Genomic DNA, 20,576 nt, shown 5'->3' with positions numbered 1-20,576 from the left:
GTCCAGGACAATTCTGACTAAAATAAGAGTAAAATGCTCAGACTTTTAGTTGACTGAAACTTGACACGACTAAAAGGAGAATGAACGTGACTAAAACTAATAAAAACTAAAATGATAGCATGACCCAAAGACTAGACCAAAACTAAAATTGAAACAGGCTGTCAGAGACAACACTACAAGACATCACTCCTCATTTGACCCTCAGGTCATCAAAACATTGGTTAGGGGTTCCCCTGTCCCGTAAAACTCAGTGGTGTTTTCAGAGAGGGGTACGGCTGCTAGCTGTGTTTGTGTCACTGCAACATTCGCAGTCAATAAAATGCTAACTTATCATAGCACAGTGACATGTGAGCTGTTTTGTTCACCTTCCTCTCACCGCCTCAAGGCCATTGATTGTGTCCGCTGACATTTCCCGACATAGCAACAGCCCTCGCAGCTGGTGGCTTCGTCTTGCTCCAAGTTAATTGGCCGAACAGGCTTTTGTCTCACTTTGACACCCAATGAGGTGTAAATGACAGATGACTTCTGCTTGGGCCGGTGACTCAGACAGACACACAAACACACACCTGTTTTTATCAACATGCAGAAAAGCCTCTCAGTCTCTTCAGCATCCAAGCTGCCTTCGACAAAAGGGAAGAAGAACGACCCGCTGCAGCCGGGGAGTGAATCAACAGAAACACCATGAAGCAGATGTTGCACTTCAGATGTTTATGAGACGAGCCAAAGGCCTTTTATCTGCCTCTGAATGACAACACCACCTCATCCACCTGCCTTCAGCTGATGTCACAACCTCAATCTGTGGCTATTTCGGTCTGTTCATCCCTTATCCCTCTTCATTAGGAGCCCTGGGCAGTGATGTGCGAAACTCCCCAGTTCCCCATCTTTTAATCCCACGTATTTTTGTGTATAAAGAATAACACAAAATGAAGCCAAGAAGAAGGGAGAAATTATGTGGGCAATACTACGTAATCACCCACAGCTTCTGCAGGAACTAAAGAGAGTAAATTCCAGTCAATCATTATCAATCCTTAGCCTTTCATGAACCGATAATCAGGTTGTATTGAAGAGTGGGCCACAATTCCTCTACGACAATGGATGAGACGGATATAGCTGCATTATTACTCCTGAGCGATTGCACAGGCTACTGAATGGTGGGGCTAAGAAATACCCATATATACATCTCTACTAAACATCACAAGACTGTGATGCTTATAAGCGCATTCACTTGACGTCATCATGTATTCAAGAGACAAAAAAGATGCTTTATTGTGTAAAGTGTATGTACACAGGTGAAAATTCAAGAAGAGGAGTCCTGCTCAGTGTCTCTTCTTGGGAGATTAGCAGTGACCCGTGGGGCTCAGGTGGGTTCAGGCTGGAAAAGCAGAAGACCAATCGATTTACTTTAACTTACAGAAACTGCGTTCAATCACAGCTTGTGATGACCGGTCCACCCTCCGTCTCCCACAAACAAACAACACACACACATCAGGAAGGCTGCAGCTGCACCGACAGAGGAGGAGGAAAACAGGAGGAAAAGAAATGTTTGTTTGAGACGTCCTGCGGTCAGCGGTGCAATCGGGTCGGATGTATCTGCAGGGGGCTGGAAAACACAGGCCGGCCATTTCTGAGGATCCCCAGTGGCCAGGTCTGGCAGCAACAAAACTCAACACACTGCAGTAGTCACCGTTATCGTGGCAATTATGTAAAAAACAAGAAAATAAGTTCCAGTCAAACATTCACTGAGTTCCGTCAAGCTATTCTAAAACCTCTATGAATCGCTAATCCGAACCGAACGAGACTAAAGTCCAATGCTCAGCCGGAGGTGGAAATAAAACTCTCTGATACCTAGAGGAAAAGCAATATAACTTAAAGGTACAAAGGTTCCTCTGCGTTGCTTTAATAATCCCTAGGTAGAAATTGTTATTCAAAATAAAAAAAAAAAAAACAAACATTAAGATTTAGCATGAACTGATGAGCTATGACTGATCTCCATGTCAGCTACTGTTGCTATGCTACTACTGCTACCACTACTACTGCTGCTACTGCTACTACTACTACTGCATCTACTGCTGCTACTATTACTAATGCTACTACTACTACTACTATTACTGTTACTACTACTGTTACTACTGCTGCTATTGCTACTACTGCTACTACTACTACTACTGCTACTACTACTACTATTACTGTTACTACTACTGCTACTGCTGCTACTATTACTACTGCTACTACTACTACTACTATTACTGTCACTACTACTGCTACTACTATCACTACTGCTACTACTACTACTACTACTACTACTACTACTACTACTACTGCTACTGCTGCTACTATTACTACTGCTACTACTACTACTACTATTACTGTCACTACTACTGCTACTACTATCACTACTGCTACTACTACTACTACTGCTACTACTACTACTACTACTACTACTGCTACTACTGCTACTGCTACCACTACTACTGCTGCTGCTGCTACTACTACTACTGCTACTACTGCTACCACTACTACTGCTACTGCTACCACTACTACTGCTACTACTGCTACCACTACTACTACTACTACTTCTACTACTACTGCTACTACTACTGCTACTACTACTGCTACTGCTACTACTACTGCTACTACTGCTGCTGTGCTACTGCTACTACTGCTACCACTACTACTGCTGTCGCTGCTACTACTGCATCTGCTAGTATTACTACTGCTACTACTACTACTACTGCTTCTACTACTACTACCACTGCTTCTACTATTACTGTTACTACTACTGCTGCTACTGCTACAGCTAGTGCTTCTACTACTGCTACTACTACTACTACTACATCTACTACTGCTACTACTACTGCTACTACTACTACTACTACATCTACTACTGCTACTACTACTACTACTGCTACTACTGCATCTACTACTGCTACTATTACTACTGCCACTACTACTACTACTACTACTACTACTACTGCTGCTACTACTACTGCTGCTACTACTGCTACTATTACTACTGCTGCTACTACTACTATTACTACTAGTACTACTACTACTACTACTACTACTACTACTACTACTGCTGCTACTGCTACTACTGCTACTGCTACTACTAATACTACTATTACTATTACTACTACTGCTACTGCTACCACTACTACTGCTGCTACTGTTACTACTACTACTGCATGTACTACTGCTACTATTACCACTACTACTACTACTACTGCCATTAATTCAGGTAACGAGTGGAGGACAGAGGAGCCTCTTAAAGAAGAAGTCACAGCTCTGTGAAAGCCAGAAATCTTGCTTGTTTGTAGGTGACCAAATACTTATTTTACCCAGGAATTTACCAATTAGTTCAGTAAAAATCCTACAATGTGGTTTCCTGGATTCTTTCCCCCCATTCTGTCTCTCATAGTTGAACTGTTAACTATGATGAAAATGACAGGCCTCTCCCATCTTTTTAAGTGGGAGAACTTGCAGAATTGGTGGCTGACTAAATACTTTTTTGCCCCACTGTATGTGTGGACGTGTCCAAAACCCATGTCTGACGTGCAGCTGGGAGGATTCCCTGTGAAAATCATGTAATAATCCAGGAACCTAAACATGTGCAAGGTAGTGTAGTCCCGATCGATCGGGTGGCCGATCAATGAAATATATGCCCATGTTGGAGAGAATGGACAATAAAAGAAACTTGGGACATTTTTTTTTTACTTAATTCATTGCCAATATGTATCTGATCGGGAAAAAAGTATCGGAATTGTATCGGGAGCCAAAAAAAGTGATCGGATCGGGAAAAATCGGGATCGGCAGATACTCAAACTCAAGTGATTGGGATGAGATCGGGAGCTAAAAATCCTGATCGGGACAAACCTAGTGCGAGGGCTGTCTCCGTGATACTGTCATCGTATTTCCTCTGCCGTCTGGTTCTGAGCATAAACCTGGAAACAGGGCACTCAGGGTTCTTTTGGGGCAGCGTGTAACAAGAGAGATCTGCTTGTCGGTTGTCTGTTTGCAGACTCCCCGTCTGACCTCTGTAATGGACTTCAGCAGCAGCACAAGCTCGGGGAGCAACCGAAAAAGCACAAATGTATAATATATTGGAAAAGCATCAATTAGATCCATTCCTGAAAAGTACCTTCCGTACTTGCCCCGCCGTGGAGAGCTTCACCTCCATCATCTCGGAATTCAAACCGCACAAAGCTCTTTGTGTTCCCTGAAATATGCAGCAGACTGACATTTCCTGCCGTGTCAGCTGGAGTAGAAGAGGTACGTTTCCCCGAGGACAGGAGGCCTGACGATACGCTGACTCCATCTCCTCTGCAGCCTCCCGACTCCTTCAGCTGAAGATGCTGTTGTTGGGTACGGGGCCGGACGGCTGTTTGTCTATTAGCGCCGCTAATCACGCCGAGACACCCGTGTCAATAAAACTCATTACATCGAACGAGCAGCTCGTCAGCTGGCCTCGCTCGTCAGCACAGGCCGGTACACTTCATTACAGCCGTGTTTATGGAACATCATCATCTCTTCTCAGATCAGCGTGGCGTGGCTCTGATGGATTCATTGCAAAGCTCTCTGAACGTTTCAACAAAGAAACAGGGTTGTGTTTAACAGAGCACACGGCAAACTTTGATTTACAGTTGAAAAAATAAACGTGGAATTACCTTGTTTTCTGCATTAATTTGACGTAAAATGTCATCTGATCTCCACAACAATTACAATGCACCTCAGCTGAGAGCACAGTCATGATTTTCTTCTGTCTTTAATGAACACACCCATGAAATGTTCTCAGGGTGGAGAAAAGGCAAGGCAAGGCAAGTTTATTTGTATAGCACAATTCAACACAAGGTAATTCAAAGTGCTTTACATCAACATTAAAAGCGGCAAGATACAAACCAAACAGCGAATAACAAATCAAATTAAAGCTGCAAGCAGCGATGAACGGGCCCTCGCACTCATGGCCACCGTCCCCCATAAGCATATCAGAAATGACACCACCCACAAATCTCTATGTCAAACCATTCAAAAGTTATAGCAGAAAATAGGGACAACCAATCAGAAAAAGGGGCGGGGCTAATTCAGTCCAATGAAGGTCAAGGACTCAATACATAGTCTGATGACACCACCCACGACTCTATGTCAAACCATTCAAAAGTTATGGCAGAGAAAAGTATTCTAGGGGGCGCTGTTGAGCCGTTTGGCCACGCCCATTCATGCAAATCATCAAATATAAAACATATCGCCAGGCCAGGCTTGCGTGCAAAATTTGGTGACTTTTTGGGCACGTTTGGGCAAAAAGGCCCTCCTTTTGAAAAAAGAAAGAAAAAAGAAAGAAAGAAAGAAAAAATTCCTACAGATACAATAGGGCCTTCGCACTGTAAGTGCGAAGGCCCAAATTAAATAAAATGATAAGAAAAGAGGTAAAACAATAAAAAGCACAAGTTGTTAAAAAGTAAGTGCAGTAGAGCAGGTACATCTCATTCTTACAATGGCAAGAATTACATTTCTATACGGTCAAAACGTACAAAGACCGGGTCAAATACAGTATTACAAAAGTAATCTGTGCCGATTCGTACGGTGAATCAGACCAATTTGACAATTCTACGTCACAATGCCTGCATTCAGGGCTCACCCATCACTAGTGTAACTTTGCTGCGCTTTTTAAAAATCAACAGATCGGGGACCGGTGGCGCAGCTGGTAGTGCAGCCGTCTCACAGCAAGAAGGTCCTGGGTTCGATTCCTGTCGGGGAAGCTGTGGGCGCTGAAGTGCGTGTTAGTTCAGACTTCAGCGCCCACACCCTGGGTGGGGTTGGCAAAAGTGCCTTTCTGGGTGGAGTTTGCATGTTCTCCCCGTGTTCCCTTGGGTATATGTGAGCTACCCTCACAAAAACATGCAGCAGTCCTGGACTCCGCCCCAGGTGGGGAGGATCCGGCTGGATTAATGTGATCCTTCCACGCGCTACGTCCGGCCAGAGAAACCCCACCCTGTCACCAGGGTTGGTAGAGGATGGCAATGCCCAGGACTGTCACTTAGGTAGAGCACGGGGTGATAAAATGGGGAAAAAAATCGGGGATAAAAATATATAAAAAAAAAAAAATCAACAGATCAAGCATGTATTTTGGTCCAAGACAGTGCTTTGTAGACCAGCAGGAAGAAAAAAAGCAAGCAGCGCTGATAACTGGAGAAACCTCCGATTGAACGCAGTGACCACCGTTCGTTTTTACACAAACACTTCAGGCGACACATTTGGAAGATGCCTGGGGGCTCTGGGGCCTTCGAGGTTTTTCTACACCATCTCTGGGCTCTGACCGGAGGATTTCCTGTTTCTTGCACCTTCATTGGGATTGATGTAGGGAGCTGCATTGGGATTGGGCCCCGCCCACGCAAATCTCGTGGGAGCGGGCAGTTTGAACTTTGCTGCGGTCAACTAAAAAAAACACTGCGGGATCGGGATGTAGTCTAGCGAAAAGATGGAAATCAATGACGTTGAAAAGAACCTCAAACAAGGTATTTACTAAACAAAGACAAAGCAAGACAAGTCAGATATTTGGAGAAACTGCGTTTAGTGTCTGTGGAGCATCTTGGAAGAGAAACGAGGGATGGGAACTTCAGTCAGTCAGCAACATTCTCTTCCTACACAGATATGTAATGGCCAAGCGATTCATTTGTTAAACTTTCTTTATTTTATGTTATTTATTAGTGTTATTTGAGCCACTCACAGCCTACTATCGTTGCTATAACCTCAATCACATAATTGATGCGTGTGCGAAAGGCGAAATAGCTTGTGTGATGATGGCAATGATGGATTTGCATCTAACTTTCGGTCAGGTGACCTATGAACTGTCAATTATCCATCAAGCTCCACAATTATCATGTTAACAATAAATCAGATAGATTTGTACAGGACATTTCTCTTGCGCGACGGGAGAAGACACTAAATCAATGCATCTCTATTATTGTGTGAGCATGAATTCTCAGAGTTTGGCGGGAGTGGGCGGGAGTGGAACACACATGTTGCAGGTGGTAATGGTCAGAAATGAAGGATGAAGGAAACAGGGCTCTAGATTGATGCTTCTGGTCGTCGCCCTGCTGCATCCCCCACCTTCTGCAAAGCTCCAGCTGGAGAGCAGCTGCACCGACGCCAGCGTTGTAACTTCACCGCACCGCCGTGATGACGCAACGGACTGTTTTTGATGTTGGACCATCTCGGCGTGACTTTTTGGGAGTTTATCTTGCACCCCCCCCATGAACGCTCCCCAGGTCACGGCTCTCATCAGCAGATCTGCTCCTGATCAGCAAACATTAAATCCTCGTCTTTTCAATCAAAGTAGCTGTAAGCCACCTCTCTAATCACATTAGCTGGAATCCAGTTGAGCAAACTACTGAGTCCAATTAGCTCTCATTGAAGCCGTTAGTTTCCGGTCGGCTTGTTTTTGTCCTCCAGTACTGTGAATGCTTAATGTGTTTGTTCTACAAAGACACGAAACGTCCTAATTTGTGTGTTCTCGGTTCAAGCGGTCCGCGCTCGTCGCGTGTTGTGCCTCAGATGACGAGGAGGTCGTATTTTATGGCAAATTAATGAAGAAAATCAGCGAATTACGAAGGGTTGGCCTATGTTTACACACCACTGTACATCATAATGGCTTTCAGTTTAATTATTTGAACTGCAGCTGTTAAAAACTGTTTGTTTTTAATTATTTATTTACGTTATTTTTCAGGATAAACTCATAATTGAACACCAGCGTTGGTTTTTCTGTATTTAATTCCTTTTTCAAAGAAAATCCTTTCAAACCCTGCAGCTCTGCAGATGAGTAAATTCATGAGGCTGCAGGAATATTCTGATGGCCTCAGTCAAGAGCTTTGCTAAATGTCAGACTTCAGCTTCCACCTAAACGGAAATGACTCAGATGGTATTTTCTCAAATGTGTTTATGACATTTTCAAATTACTTTTCAAATAAATAAATAAATACAGCATTCCTTCCTACGCCACCAACTTAACAACTTAACAGGAAAAGCATTTTGTCCATGAACTGGAATGTTTTTTACCATTTGGAAGTGGAGCTTTGCAGGGGGGGGCCAGATGGGGCCACTTAAATTCTTCAGGTGGACACCAAAACTAAAAGCCATCATTACCGGACGTTATTATACTGTTGTAGTATACAGGCTCAGAAATACTTTATTTTTTTTTACTTCTAACTTGTCTCCATATATATTAATGGTTAATACCATGTTGGTAAAAACCTAAGGCATATATTATATTCTTTATAAAATATATATATATATATATATATATATATATATATATATATATATATATATATATATATATATATATATATATATATATATATATATATAATTATATATAAAAAATATAAAATAATATAATATATAATAATATGATAAAAAATATAATTAAAAAAATTGTGTATATATATATATATATATATATATATATATATATATATATATATATATATATATATATATATATATATATATATATATATATATAAAGAAACGCCTACTGATCTGCATTTTGCCCAAATGATTTGGGATGAAACCCATAACTGACGATAGATTCTATGTAACCGTCAAGTGTTTTTCTTTTTTTTTTTATTGAGGCAAGTGAGGTGGTCAGCAAATTTGTAGTGGGGGCCGTGGCCACCCCTGGCCCCCCCCTGGCGGCGCCACTGGAGCTTCGCAGAGGCGTGGCGATGCCGCGGCCGCTAATCAGCCGCGCCGGCTTAGCGGACAGGGATCATACTACAACATATGGAGGCTCCACCGCTTAATTGGACTGATACAGTTGAGAGGCGTGTGCCAACTGCACTGTACAGAGGTGTGTGTGTGTGTGTGTGTGTGTGTGTGTGTGTGTGTGTGTGTGTGTGTGTGTGTGTGTGTGTGTGTGTGTGTGTGTGTGTGTGTGTGTGTGTGTGTGTGTGTGTGTGTGACTTCGTCACTGTTGTTGTCAGTATGTCGAAGCCAGATGTGTCAGTTAGTATTTAAAGCCCATTAACGGTGTCAGATGTGATCAGCAGCCGCAGGACACGGCAAAGCTGCCAGGATGAAGCGTCTTCATCTTCTGGCTTCACGTCAGCCTCAAGCCATTGATCAGGTTAGTAAGGTCGGCTTTTATTGTTCTTTTTTGTTTTATTATTTTACCTCTTTTCGTATTTTATTTCATTTTATTTGTTATTTAAGCGTACTTTTAAATTAAATACTTATGATTTTTGAAAAGTTATGGATAAGCCCTGAATGCAGGAATTGTGATGTAGAATTGTCAAATTGGTTTAATTCACCGTAAGAATTGTTAGAGATTACTTTTGTAATACTGTATTTGACCCGGTCTTTGTACGTTTTGACCGTATAGAAATGTAATTCTTGCCATTGTAAGAATGAGATGTACCTGCTGTACTCTACTGCCCTTACTCGATGAATCGATTAAAGAAATTAATCGTTTTACAGCTCTAGTATTTATTGACTAAGTTGAACATCACAGAAGGCCTAAGTGTGAAATGCACCGTTGCCACTGGCAAACGCCAACAGCATAAAAAAAAATATTGTATTCCTGTGCGTTGAAGCGTTTGCTGATTTCACGTAATGTAGATGTTACGGGACCTTTTCAAACCGCTACAGTGACACTTGTTCCACTAATTTAGTGCATGTAAATGTCCAATAAGAGCACAATCGTGTTTTCACAATTTTGTGAAAAAGTGTGTCAAATACAGCTGGAAAGTGTCCAGAGTCTGTTGGCAAAGGGAGCGACAGGTTGTTGTTCTCCGTGTCTGTTCACCCTCCCGGAGTGGAGCCAGGCCCACCCACGTCACTGTGAAACTTCACAGTTTACACACAGCTTTACTCACAAAACCCAAAATAGTCTCCGGCCTTCCGCTCAAACTGTGCAGGTGGTTTGGAGCCTCGTCTCCAGGACTGCTGCTTCCAGCGATGCCAAACATCATTACAGGACTTTATTATACTGTTGTAGTATACACGCTCAGAAATACTTTTTTTTTGTGTACTTTCTAACTTGTCTGCATATATATTAATGTTTTTTTTTTTTTTTTTTTTTTTACTTTCTAACTTGTCTGCATACATATTAATGGTTAATGTGGGTAAAAACGGCATATATATATATATATATATATATATATATATATATATATATATATATATATATATATATATATGCATTTTTAATATATAATATATATTTTAATATATCATATATTTATGTATTTATTCATTTATTTTATTTATTTTACTGTCTGCATATATATTAATGGTTAATGCCCTGCTGGTAAGAACCTTAAGCATATATATGTGCATTTTTGATATAAAATATATATGATATATTTTTAAATATATTTAAAAAAAAAAAAAAATATATATATATATATATATATATATATATATATATATATATATATATATATATATATATATATATATATATATATGTATGTATTTATGAAAAAATAAATATATATATATATATAATTAATTATATATAAGAGAATATAAAATAATATAATACATAATAATATATAATAATATAATAATAAATATAATAAAAAATAAATTATATATACCGGTATATATATATATATATATATATATATATATATATATATGATTATTTTTTTAATTTTTTTTTTTGTGTATATATATTTTTCTTTTTGTATTATTAGGCTCAGAAATACTTAAAGAAACGTTTACACACAGCTTTACTCACAAAACCCTAAATAGTCTCCGGCCTTCGGGCTCAAACAGGAGGTGGTTTGGAGCCTCGTCTCCAGGACTGCTGCTTCCAGCGATGCCAAACACGTCCACAACGAGCTGTTTCGGTGTTTCAGACGAGTCTGGAGCAGCCGCTGCGGCATGTGCTAAAATTAATGGCGTGGTAAAAGTGCAGAAGGACTTACGCTGGTTGATATTGAGTTACGCTGCGCTTGTAGAGGAACTGACAAGAGAAACACCCACAAATGAACAACACTTTCACCACTTTGTCACTATTTCTTTGGAGATCAAGGACATTTCATTAACAGAGCAGAACGCGGGTCCTATCTTTGAACTGATGCTCAAACTAAAAAGGTCAACGCTGCAGTGTTGACATGTTTTGACTGCACGACTGCAGTGAATCATTACAACAAAAGTAATTGTACCACCAAGTAATCTGTGAATGAGCAGCAGAGATTCACCCAGCAGATCTGCCGTAATGCCGCTTTTCCACTTTCTCTGCTCGACTAGTGTTTATTTACTATAAATCAATCAGTCATATTAATACTCAAATGTATTAATAAAATCAATGAGTGGATGTGCCAGAATTTTCTCCAGCTAAATGCAGAAAAAACAGAGGTGATCATTTTTGGCCCTAAAAATGAAAGGGAAAAGATCAGCGCTCACCTTTGCTCCATGTCATTGACAGCTACAAATCAAGCCAGAAACCTCGGTGCAATTATTGACTCGGACCTGAACTTCAACAGCCGTCTAAAGTTTATCACTAAATCTGCTTATTACCACCTAAAAAAAATTGCTAGAATTAAGGGGATTCTGTCTAAACAAGACATGGAAAAAAACGTATTCATGCATTCATTTTCAGTAGGTTGGATTATTGCTACGGCATTTTTACAGGCCTTAGAAATCTATCGCTTTTGTAATACTGTATTTGACCCCGTCTTTGTACGTTTTGACCGTATAGAAACGTAATTCTTGCCATTGTAAGAATGAGATGTACCTGCTGTACTCTACTGCCCTTACTTTTTAACAACTTGTGCTTTTTACTATTTTACCTTTTTTCTTATCATTTTATTTCATTTAATTTGTTATTTATGTTTTAATTGTGTCTTGCTGCTTTTAATGTTGATGTAAAGCACTTTGAATTACCTTGTGTTGAATTGTGCTATACAAATAAACTTGCCTGCCTATCATATTAGCGCCATTTGCCTCATTGTTTTCCTTTTTCCCCAAATGACAATCGATAAAGGAATCGATTAAGAACTGAATCGTTAAGCAGAATCGAAAATGGAATTGGAATCATAAAAATCGTATCAATTCTCATCCCTACTCATCCTGAAGTCTTCCCTTAACCAGGCGCTGCTCCAGATCAGCTCACCGCAGGCAGAAAAACGGCACTGAGGTGGCAGACTGTCAGTAAGTGACAGCTTGAAAATGAATTTACAGCCATATTGTTGTCATGTGTGCAGCCAGGTAACGGGGGGAGTGACAGGTGGCAACATCAAGCAATCTTCTCAGTCCTGGAAGGTGAAATGTGTCTCTCATCCTGTTTACTGCTCTTATCTTCACAATTCTGAGTCAGACAGTTCGTCAAAGTGTGCTAAAGTAGTTCAGCCACTCATTTACTCATTAACCCTTGTGCTGTCTTCAGGTCAAGGAAAGAGGAAGAGAAGAAGGGAGGAAAGAAGGAAGGAAGGGAGAAAAGAAGGATGGAAGGAAGGGAGAAAATAAGGAAGGGAGGATGGGAGAAAAGGAAGGGAGGAAGGAAGGAAGGAAGGAAGGAAGGAAGGAAGGAAGGAAGGAAGGAAGGAAGGAAGGAAGGAAGGAAGGAATTAAGGGAGGAAAAAAGTAGGAAGAAAGGAAGGAAGGAAGGAAGGAAGGAAGGAAGGAAGGAAGGAAGGAAGGAAGGAAGGAAGGAAGGAAGGAAGGAAGGACGGACGGAAGGGAGAAAAGAGGAAGTGAGAATAGAGGAAGGGAAGAAGGAAGGAAAGACCAGGAGGAAAGAAGGAAGGAAGGGAAAAAGAAGGAAGGAAGGAAGGAAGGAAGGAAGGAAGGAAGGAAGGAAGGAAGGAAAGAAGGGAGAAAAGAGGAAGGGGAGAAGGAAGGAGAGAGCAGGAGGAAAGAAGGAAGGAAGGGAAAAAGAAGGAAGGAAGGAAGGAAGGGAATAAGGAAGGAGAGAGCAGGAGGAAAGAAGGAAGGAAGGGAAAAAAGAAGGAAGGAAGGAAGGAAGGAAGGAAGGAAGGAAGGAAGGAAGGAAGGAAGGAAGGAAGGAAGGAAGGAAGGAAGGAAGGAAGGAAAGAAGGAAGGAAGGGAGAAAAGAGGAAGGGGAGAAGGAAGGAGAGAGCAGGAAAGAAGGACAGGAGAATTGGGTCATTTTGACCCAAAGTACAAGGGTTAACAAATGCATGTGATGCTAATGTTGGCCCAAAAAGAAGACGGACCATCAGAAGTGCAAACACATGAGCCTGGTGGACAACGGCACCTCGATGTTGTCCAGAAAGGTGATATGATTGATTTACATGTTTAATCCTGTAGGAACTGATACAGTTTGGTGTTGAAATAGTCTCTTTTATGTTTGTTTTTTTGTTTTTGAGCCCATTACAGTGATGCAGCATTTTTAATTGCAGAAGGAGAAATCCACATTGGTCTTTAGGGTAAATGTGGTTCAATTAAAGAAATAAGAGTTTTTGCCTGAGGTGAAAAACTCTTGTTTGAAACTGACTAATCAGGATCAAAGAACAGGAAAGAAAACATGCATGGGGGGGGGGGGGGGGGGGGGGGGGGGCTGCAGGGGCTTTTGTAAATGATGGAGTCCTCCAACTGAAAGGAAGTCAGACTGGATAACAGAATAAAAGAGCCTGAGTGGAAGTTTGAGCCACGCTGCTCGTGTTCCAACAGTGACTACGTTTCCATGCAGTCAAGCCCTTTTAAAACCCGAATATTGGCAATAACCCGAATTTGCACGGCCATGGCCGTTGGGTAATCCGGGTTTGCCAAGGACACAACGACAGATGACTGGGGTAGCTGGGTTCATACCACCAACCCTTGGATCATTGGACGACTTGCTCTACCACCTGCCCCTGGCAGTCACTGTAGATGCTTGTGAACTCAAAAGGTTGGTGCTTATAGTTGAAAATACCCTAATGAGGTGACAAAGACAGCCACACACCCACATAACTACTACTTCAGGAGAAACACGTCTAGTTATCTGGATGCAGCGACGGTGACAGCGACTTGAGTCACACTTGACTCACACACTACAGTCACTTCAGACTTCACTTGTGATTTGAAACACACACAAAAAAACATTTCTTGGCAAAAGTTTGAGTAATTATTTGCTTGACACTGTTGTTCGTGACTCTTTAAAGTGGAATTAAAACCGGTCCGGAAGCTTAATATTCCCTGTTATGCTGCAAAAGACCAGATATTTCTGATGTTTTCCTGAGGACCAAGTAGCCATGGCACTAAGCCCAAACCTGAGAGATATTAATGCAACTAACCCTGTAGACAGCAGATATAAAGACTCTCTTGCATTTTCAAGGAAATGACCTGCAAGCACGTCTATACTTTGTCAGCTTGATCTGATCCTTGCTTTTGAATGTGTTCCCGGTCATCCATGATGCTTCAAAGGCAAACAAAGTTTTTCAGTACTTTTTATCGGTTGTGGAATTTGATATTTCAATGATTTGAGACATGTCACAGTACATTTATTAGTGGGAAAGGCGGCCAACAGGATTCACTGAGTCCTCCCAGTGTTCAGTTTTGGGATTTTCGTTATCCTTCATTTATAATGAAACCATTTTAAATCTCTGTTATTGATAATAACAAGTAGTCGTATGAGTGAACAGATGTTGATATTTGTTATGGAAATGGGGTTTAAAGCAGCACAATGTAACTTTCAGCTTTTGTTGAGTTTGGCGGCTCCTTTGGACAAAAGCGGTAGTGCTTTACCAGAAAGAACACTACATTTCCCATGAGCACCAGCGCGTACTGCCGGAAAACTCCTGTCCCCGTCGCTGCATTTGTTTTGATGAGAGAAGACGGGCCGGACTACTTTTCTGTTTTCAGAGGTCGTTTGCAGGATGGATAGCGAAGAGGTAACGTATCTATTTTTGGCTAAACAATATAATATGACGATGTTGAAAATCACTAAGTTCAACTTGGTTTTATTAGTGAAGTCACCCCCGCCCCCCCGTCCTGTTTCAGCCAGATAATGCGCCCCAAATTACAAACGCTTTGGTTTTGTTCTACTGCACCTTTTTCCTGTCACGTTTTTTAGAGGGACTTCATCATAAATTAGTAGTCCAACATACTTACTGACAAAATAAAAAAAATACTTTATAACCTGTGAATAACTGAATGTTTTGCAGATCAGCCCTGCACAATTTTACATTCTCAGGAAAAATATATTCATTTATATACATTTTCTTTGCATTGCATTATTTACTCTAGTGCTGTAATTCTATTCAATTGTATTATTATTTTATAAAGCTTCCTCATTGCCAATTACACAATTTTATGATCACTATTATTATTCTGTGTCTGTTGTTGATATTGTCAGTAATTTTACAATGACCAAAACACAAGACGAATGTGAAAACATTCTAATTTTGATTCTTATTGAACATAGAACTCTACATTTACATTTGTATCGTAACAATTCTGTCTCTTGTTTTATCCCCATAAATCCCCATCGGTCGGACATCCCTCCTAGTCTTTCATCTCACGCCAGCGAGTGAACGCCGGGCCAATGTTTATTCTTGTCCAGGCTTGTTACTCTCCCGCTTTCTTTTTTTCGCCTTCTCCGTTAAAACTTTTATTTTCTTAGTTTTTTTCACTGCTTCTGCCATGATAACAACTCCGCGTTCAGCTCACCACCAGCTTCTGCTGAGCTCTGCACTCCACGCCCCGCCCAGCTTTCGTCTCGACTACGAATGGGGAAGGAGGGGGAAGTGACGTATGCCGTAAAGCAGTCAAAGCCGTAAAAATGTGTAGTTTTTTAGTGTGGCAGGGTTCCTACCACAGTGTTGCCAACTTAGCGACTTTGTCGCTAGATTTAGCGACTTTTCAGACCCCTATAGCGACTTTTTTTTCAAAAAAGCGACTAGCGACAAATCTAGCGACTTTTTCTGGTGTTATTGGAGACTTATCTGGTGTTTTGGAGACAATGTTCAATTCGGCCTCTCGTCCGCCGCTGAGCTCCGCTCTGCGCCGAGCGCACATGAATGGGTAAAGCGTGATTCATGGTTCCGCGTTAAATCGACGCAGAGACAGTGTGTGTGTGTGTGTGGAGGCCGAGGAACCTGTAAAAATACAATGAACCTGAATTAGGGCCAAACTAGTTATCATTTTCTTTGCCACTGACAGTTTTTTTCTTTTGTCTCTTTTTGGTCCATTTAGATTGTTAATGTTGTCAAGTTAAAACAGTCTAGACAAAAAAATGTTAAACATGTTATTGTTGTTGCAAATTATGTTCATGGTTTACTGTGACTTGTTGTAGGCTCCTACAGGTAAGTGGAGTATTAAGTTATAAACGAAAACTAAACAAACCCCCCTCAAAAAAAAAACAACGAAAAAAAAAAAAAACTTAAAGAAGCACAACATAACTTTCAGCTTTTCTGAGTTTGGCGGCATCTTTTGGACAAAAGTGGTAGTGCTTTACCAGAAAGACCACTACGTTTCCCATGAGCACCAGCGCGTACTGCCGGAAAACTCCTGTCCCGTCGCGTGCATTTGTTTTGAGAGAAGACGGGACGCTTTTCTGTTTCACCAAGTGAACAGACGGAACGCAAAAAAAAAGATGTTAAACTGCTGGAAAGGAACTGGAATTTACCGGAATACCTTAAACAAGGAAGCCAGGGAGCGGTATATGGAGAAAATAATGATTATTAACGGTCTGGATCCATATGAAATCCCTTCTTATGAGTGGAACTCCTCGTCGGAGCTGCACTCTTTATAAGGGATTACTGCCGCAGTTCTGCAGAACCACCGTCTCCTGCTACCTTGTTTAGGAGTGTTTGGCAGCTGCTTTGGTAAATGTTTGACTCGCCATGTGTTTCAATAAATTAGTATAATAGTACAACATACAGTACATGTTTTGTATCCCTCTTACTTCTCTTTTCTTTTTTTTGACTGCTATATTATGCTGAAGAGGCTCCGAGGCGTGAGCAATATTTTTGTTTTCCTCGTGAGATAATTTTTTTCCTCTGCAGCTACAAATAAGAGTTCATATTTTTTCCTCAACAAACTACTTTTATCTGAAGATTGGGGTTAATTACACCGCAGAGAGCTGGCCAGCAACTGCGTTTAGCTGGCAAAGTGGGGAATAAAACCCGTGTTTTGATCCGACCGTGTGAGTGTGAGTGTTTGTGGTTTAAGGCTGATTTATGGTTCTGCGTTAAATCGACGCAGAGCCTACGCCGTAGGGTACGCGGCGACACGCACCGTAGGTTGCGCGTCGCCACGTACCCTACGCCGTAGGTCTGCGTCGATTTAACGCAGAACCATAATTGAGGCTTTACTGTGTGGAAGGTGTTTGGTCGTTACAGCCTCGATGCAAGCGAGCCGACGACTCTTTCACTCTTTTACTCTGTTATATCAGATACTTGGCCTCTGTGGTTCTGCCTCCGAGCAGGAAACCCGTGAAAAGTTAAACTATTAGCGATCTTTTCCCCACGTCTGTTGTGTGTGGAGCTGCTGCAGCCACAACGCAGCAACGGGTTACCAGCTTCTGCTGAGCTCTCGCTCCATGCCCCGCCCATTTTTGTCTCGACTACGAATCAGGAAGGAGGGGGAAGTGACGTATGCCGTAAAGCAGTCAAAGCCGTAAAAATGTGTAGTTTTTTAGTGTGGCAGGGTTCCTACCATGCTCCTCAAAGTTACATAGTGCCAGTGAAGGCGATACAGACCCCTCAGATCATGACAGAGGTTCATTAAACCTGTTGGAAGTTGATGTACCATCACAATGACTCTGGAAATATTAGATTAAGGTGGAAAAGTTACGTAGTGTCGCTTTAAGTAACTCTGCCAGAGTGTGTCTTTTGGGTCACTTTGCCGGTCCCAAACCTGGATAAAGGAGGAGGGTTGGTTGTAGAGCTAGCAATTTCACCCTACATAACAATCTTTTGATTAAATTTGCTGTTATAACATTTAACAATACAGGACAAAACTGATGTGTGTAATGTGGATCTAGACAAAGCATTAAAATCATTAAATGTTGTTAATGTTGAAATTATTTTTGTACATTTGTAGTTCTAAACATATTTAGGGTGTTTTTTACTCACTTTTGTCTCTCCCACGACGTTATTCCTCTCCTACAGCGTCCATTTATATGCAAATTGCCAATTATGCAAATTAGGCAATGGCGTCATTTAGCGACTTCTAGCGACTTTTGGGACAGCCAATAGCGACTTTCCTTACTGAGGAGTTGGCAACACTGCCCTACCATGCTCCTCAAAGTTCCATAGTGCCAGTGAAGGTGATACATGTTGTGGAGCAGAAGATTCTTCTCAATAACCAGAACGTGTGTCTTTAAAACGGAACATTTATTCTCCTCAAACAAGCTGCAGCTTACAAACGGGAGAAAATAAAGGATCTAACAGCTTACAAACGGGAGAAAACGGATCTTTCTCCGACATCTTCAGCAGTCAGTTAGAGTCAAAGCTAGCGGTTAACACACGCTTGATCATTTCCTGTAGACTTCAAAATAAAAGCATTTCCCTTTGAAACCGGAAATAGGTTATTTTCAGTACAATCTCGACACTAACATAAGAATATTGACCATAATAACGTTTATCAGGACATGTTCACTTTACTGTAAATAGATGTAAATAAACTGTAAATACTAAATGGAAATAAACTGTAAAAACTGTAAATAATGTAAATAGTGCATCTTACACATTTTAACTTACAGCTTTAAGTAAACAGGAATTATCTGTTTCAATCCCTTTTAATAAAACAATTCACAACAATACAGACCCCTCAGACCATGACAGAGGTGTCATTAAACCTGTTGGAAGTTGATGTACCATCACAATGACTCTGGAAATATTATATTAAAGTGGAAACGTTACATAGTGCTGCTTCAAGCCTGTTGAAAAGGTTTTGTGATCCGGCCGGTCCTGGTGGTTTTTGGTATTTCAAGATGGTGCCAGTCTAATAGCAGCTCCTCCCAGTAACGAGCCGTCTTCACCCCCCCTCTCTCTGTGAACTGTATGTTACAGTAAGAAGGATTTAGGATCATTAAGCAGAGTTTCACATGTCAGGGGATTAAAAGGTGCAGTGCACCAGAGCAGAGGAGCAGAAAATTGTTTTCATCAGGAGACAATAACAGCTCAGCATGAGCACGTATTAATTTCTTCGACCTGAGCGAGGGGCAGAGGGAGGGGAGAGACGTACAGCTAATGTGGAATATACAAATTGAACAATATGTAAAATGTAATCAAACTAGACTCTTACAATAAGCATGACTTATTTTCTTTATTGAAAATACCTTTGTTTGGTAAAATTAATCGATTTCCGCGTTGCATGTCTGCACAACATTTGAACAAATCTTGTAATGTTGTCATCCCTTCTAACATATTGATGGGGGGGGGGGGGGGGGGGGAGGGGTATAGCGCCTAACAAATAAAAATAGAATAGCGCATAACAAATAAAAATAGAATAACTATCTAATAACTATAAAAGCTATCATTTTAGTCTTCATCAGTTTTAGTCACGTTCATTCTCCTTTTAGTCGTGTCAAGTTTCAGTCGACTAAAAGTCTGAGCATTTTAGTCGTATTTTAGTCAGAATTGTCCAGGACCATTTTAATCTAGTTTTAGTCAAAGATTGTATTTAGACAAACCCATTTTACAATTCAGGTTATGAATGTTGAAGTACAATATCGAGAAAAAAGTTGAAATGTTATCTTATTATTATATTATTGTTACCTTATAGACTCAACAATACATTCATTCCAGATACAGAAGACTCTAATTTGAGTTTACAACATATTTATTTTTCCGCATTTCTCCCCATCTTTTTCTTTTCTGACGACACATTGGGTTTTCTTTTCCACGTCTATGTAGGAAAGTGTATCCAAAGTTGGTCTCTTCTTCTTCTCCAGCCCTAGAGCAGATCCCCGCGTGGCCATCGGCCCCTTTCTCTATGTAACTGTTTTTAATGGACGTGAACCTATAGATCTCTGCGTTAACGGCATCAGCCTCTAACTCTGCAGCTGCATCTTCTGGATCTGATTCCCCGCTGCAGCGACTGGGATTGAGGACTAACGTCACCCAGCAGAACTAAACCAGAGAAACTACTGAAAACATGGATGTTAAGGATCTTTGTTAGAATATTAAAGGTATACAATGCAAAACATTAGAGCACAAAATAAGTCTTTATGCGGATGACGTACCACTCTTCCTCCAGAATTCACAAACCTCACTATCACAGACAATTGTACTTATAGAGGGATTTTCATCTCTGTCTGACTATTCTATTAATTGGTCTAAATCCACAGTTTTGTGTGTTAACTGCAATTTTAGGAATATAACCAATACTAAATTACAATCAGGGAACATTAAATGTTTAGGCATAAATATCTCCCCAAGGCTGTCAGAGTTAATACAACTAAATTATGTTCAGCTTTTAAAGAAAATAGAAGATGATCTTTCCAGATGGAACTCTCTTCCCATTTCACTCATGGGAAGAATAGTCACCATTAAAATGATGGTTTTACCAAAAGTAAACTATTTTTTCTCAATGATACCATCCAAACCCCATCCTTCTTGGTTTAAGTCATTGGATTCATTCATTCATTGGATTCTTCGTTGCGTTTTCCTCAGGTGATAAAG

General features: G+C 40.7%; 2 protein-coding genes across 2 annotated transcripts in view; both read right to left on the bottom strand.

The window, feature by feature from the left end:
• si:cabz01090165.1 (uncharacterized protein LOC100333421 homolog) overlaps positions 1-20,576 on the bottom strand; it is a 686,742-nt gene that overhangs the window by 513,337 nt on the left and 152,829 nt on the right. The window lies entirely within an intron of this gene.
• Positions 2,186-2,638, bottom strand: LOC133442464 (uncharacterized protein DDB_G0271670-like; the record flags this gene model as incomplete). Its single annotated transcript, XM_061720462.1, has 1 exon — positions 2,186-2,638. A coding segment is annotated over one exon (453 nt), but the record flags the coding sequence as incomplete, so codon positions are not given.

Source organism: Cololabis saira, chromosome 4, assembly GCF_033807715.1.
Source record: "Cololabis saira isolate AMF1-May2022 chromosome 4, fColSai1.1, whole genome shotgun sequence".
Taxonomy (NCBI): Eukaryota; Metazoa; Chordata; class Actinopteri; order Beloniformes; family Belonidae; genus Cololabis; species Cololabis saira.
Note: the sequence above shows the minus strand (reverse complement) of the source record. Positions and strands in the feature narration are given on the sequence as shown.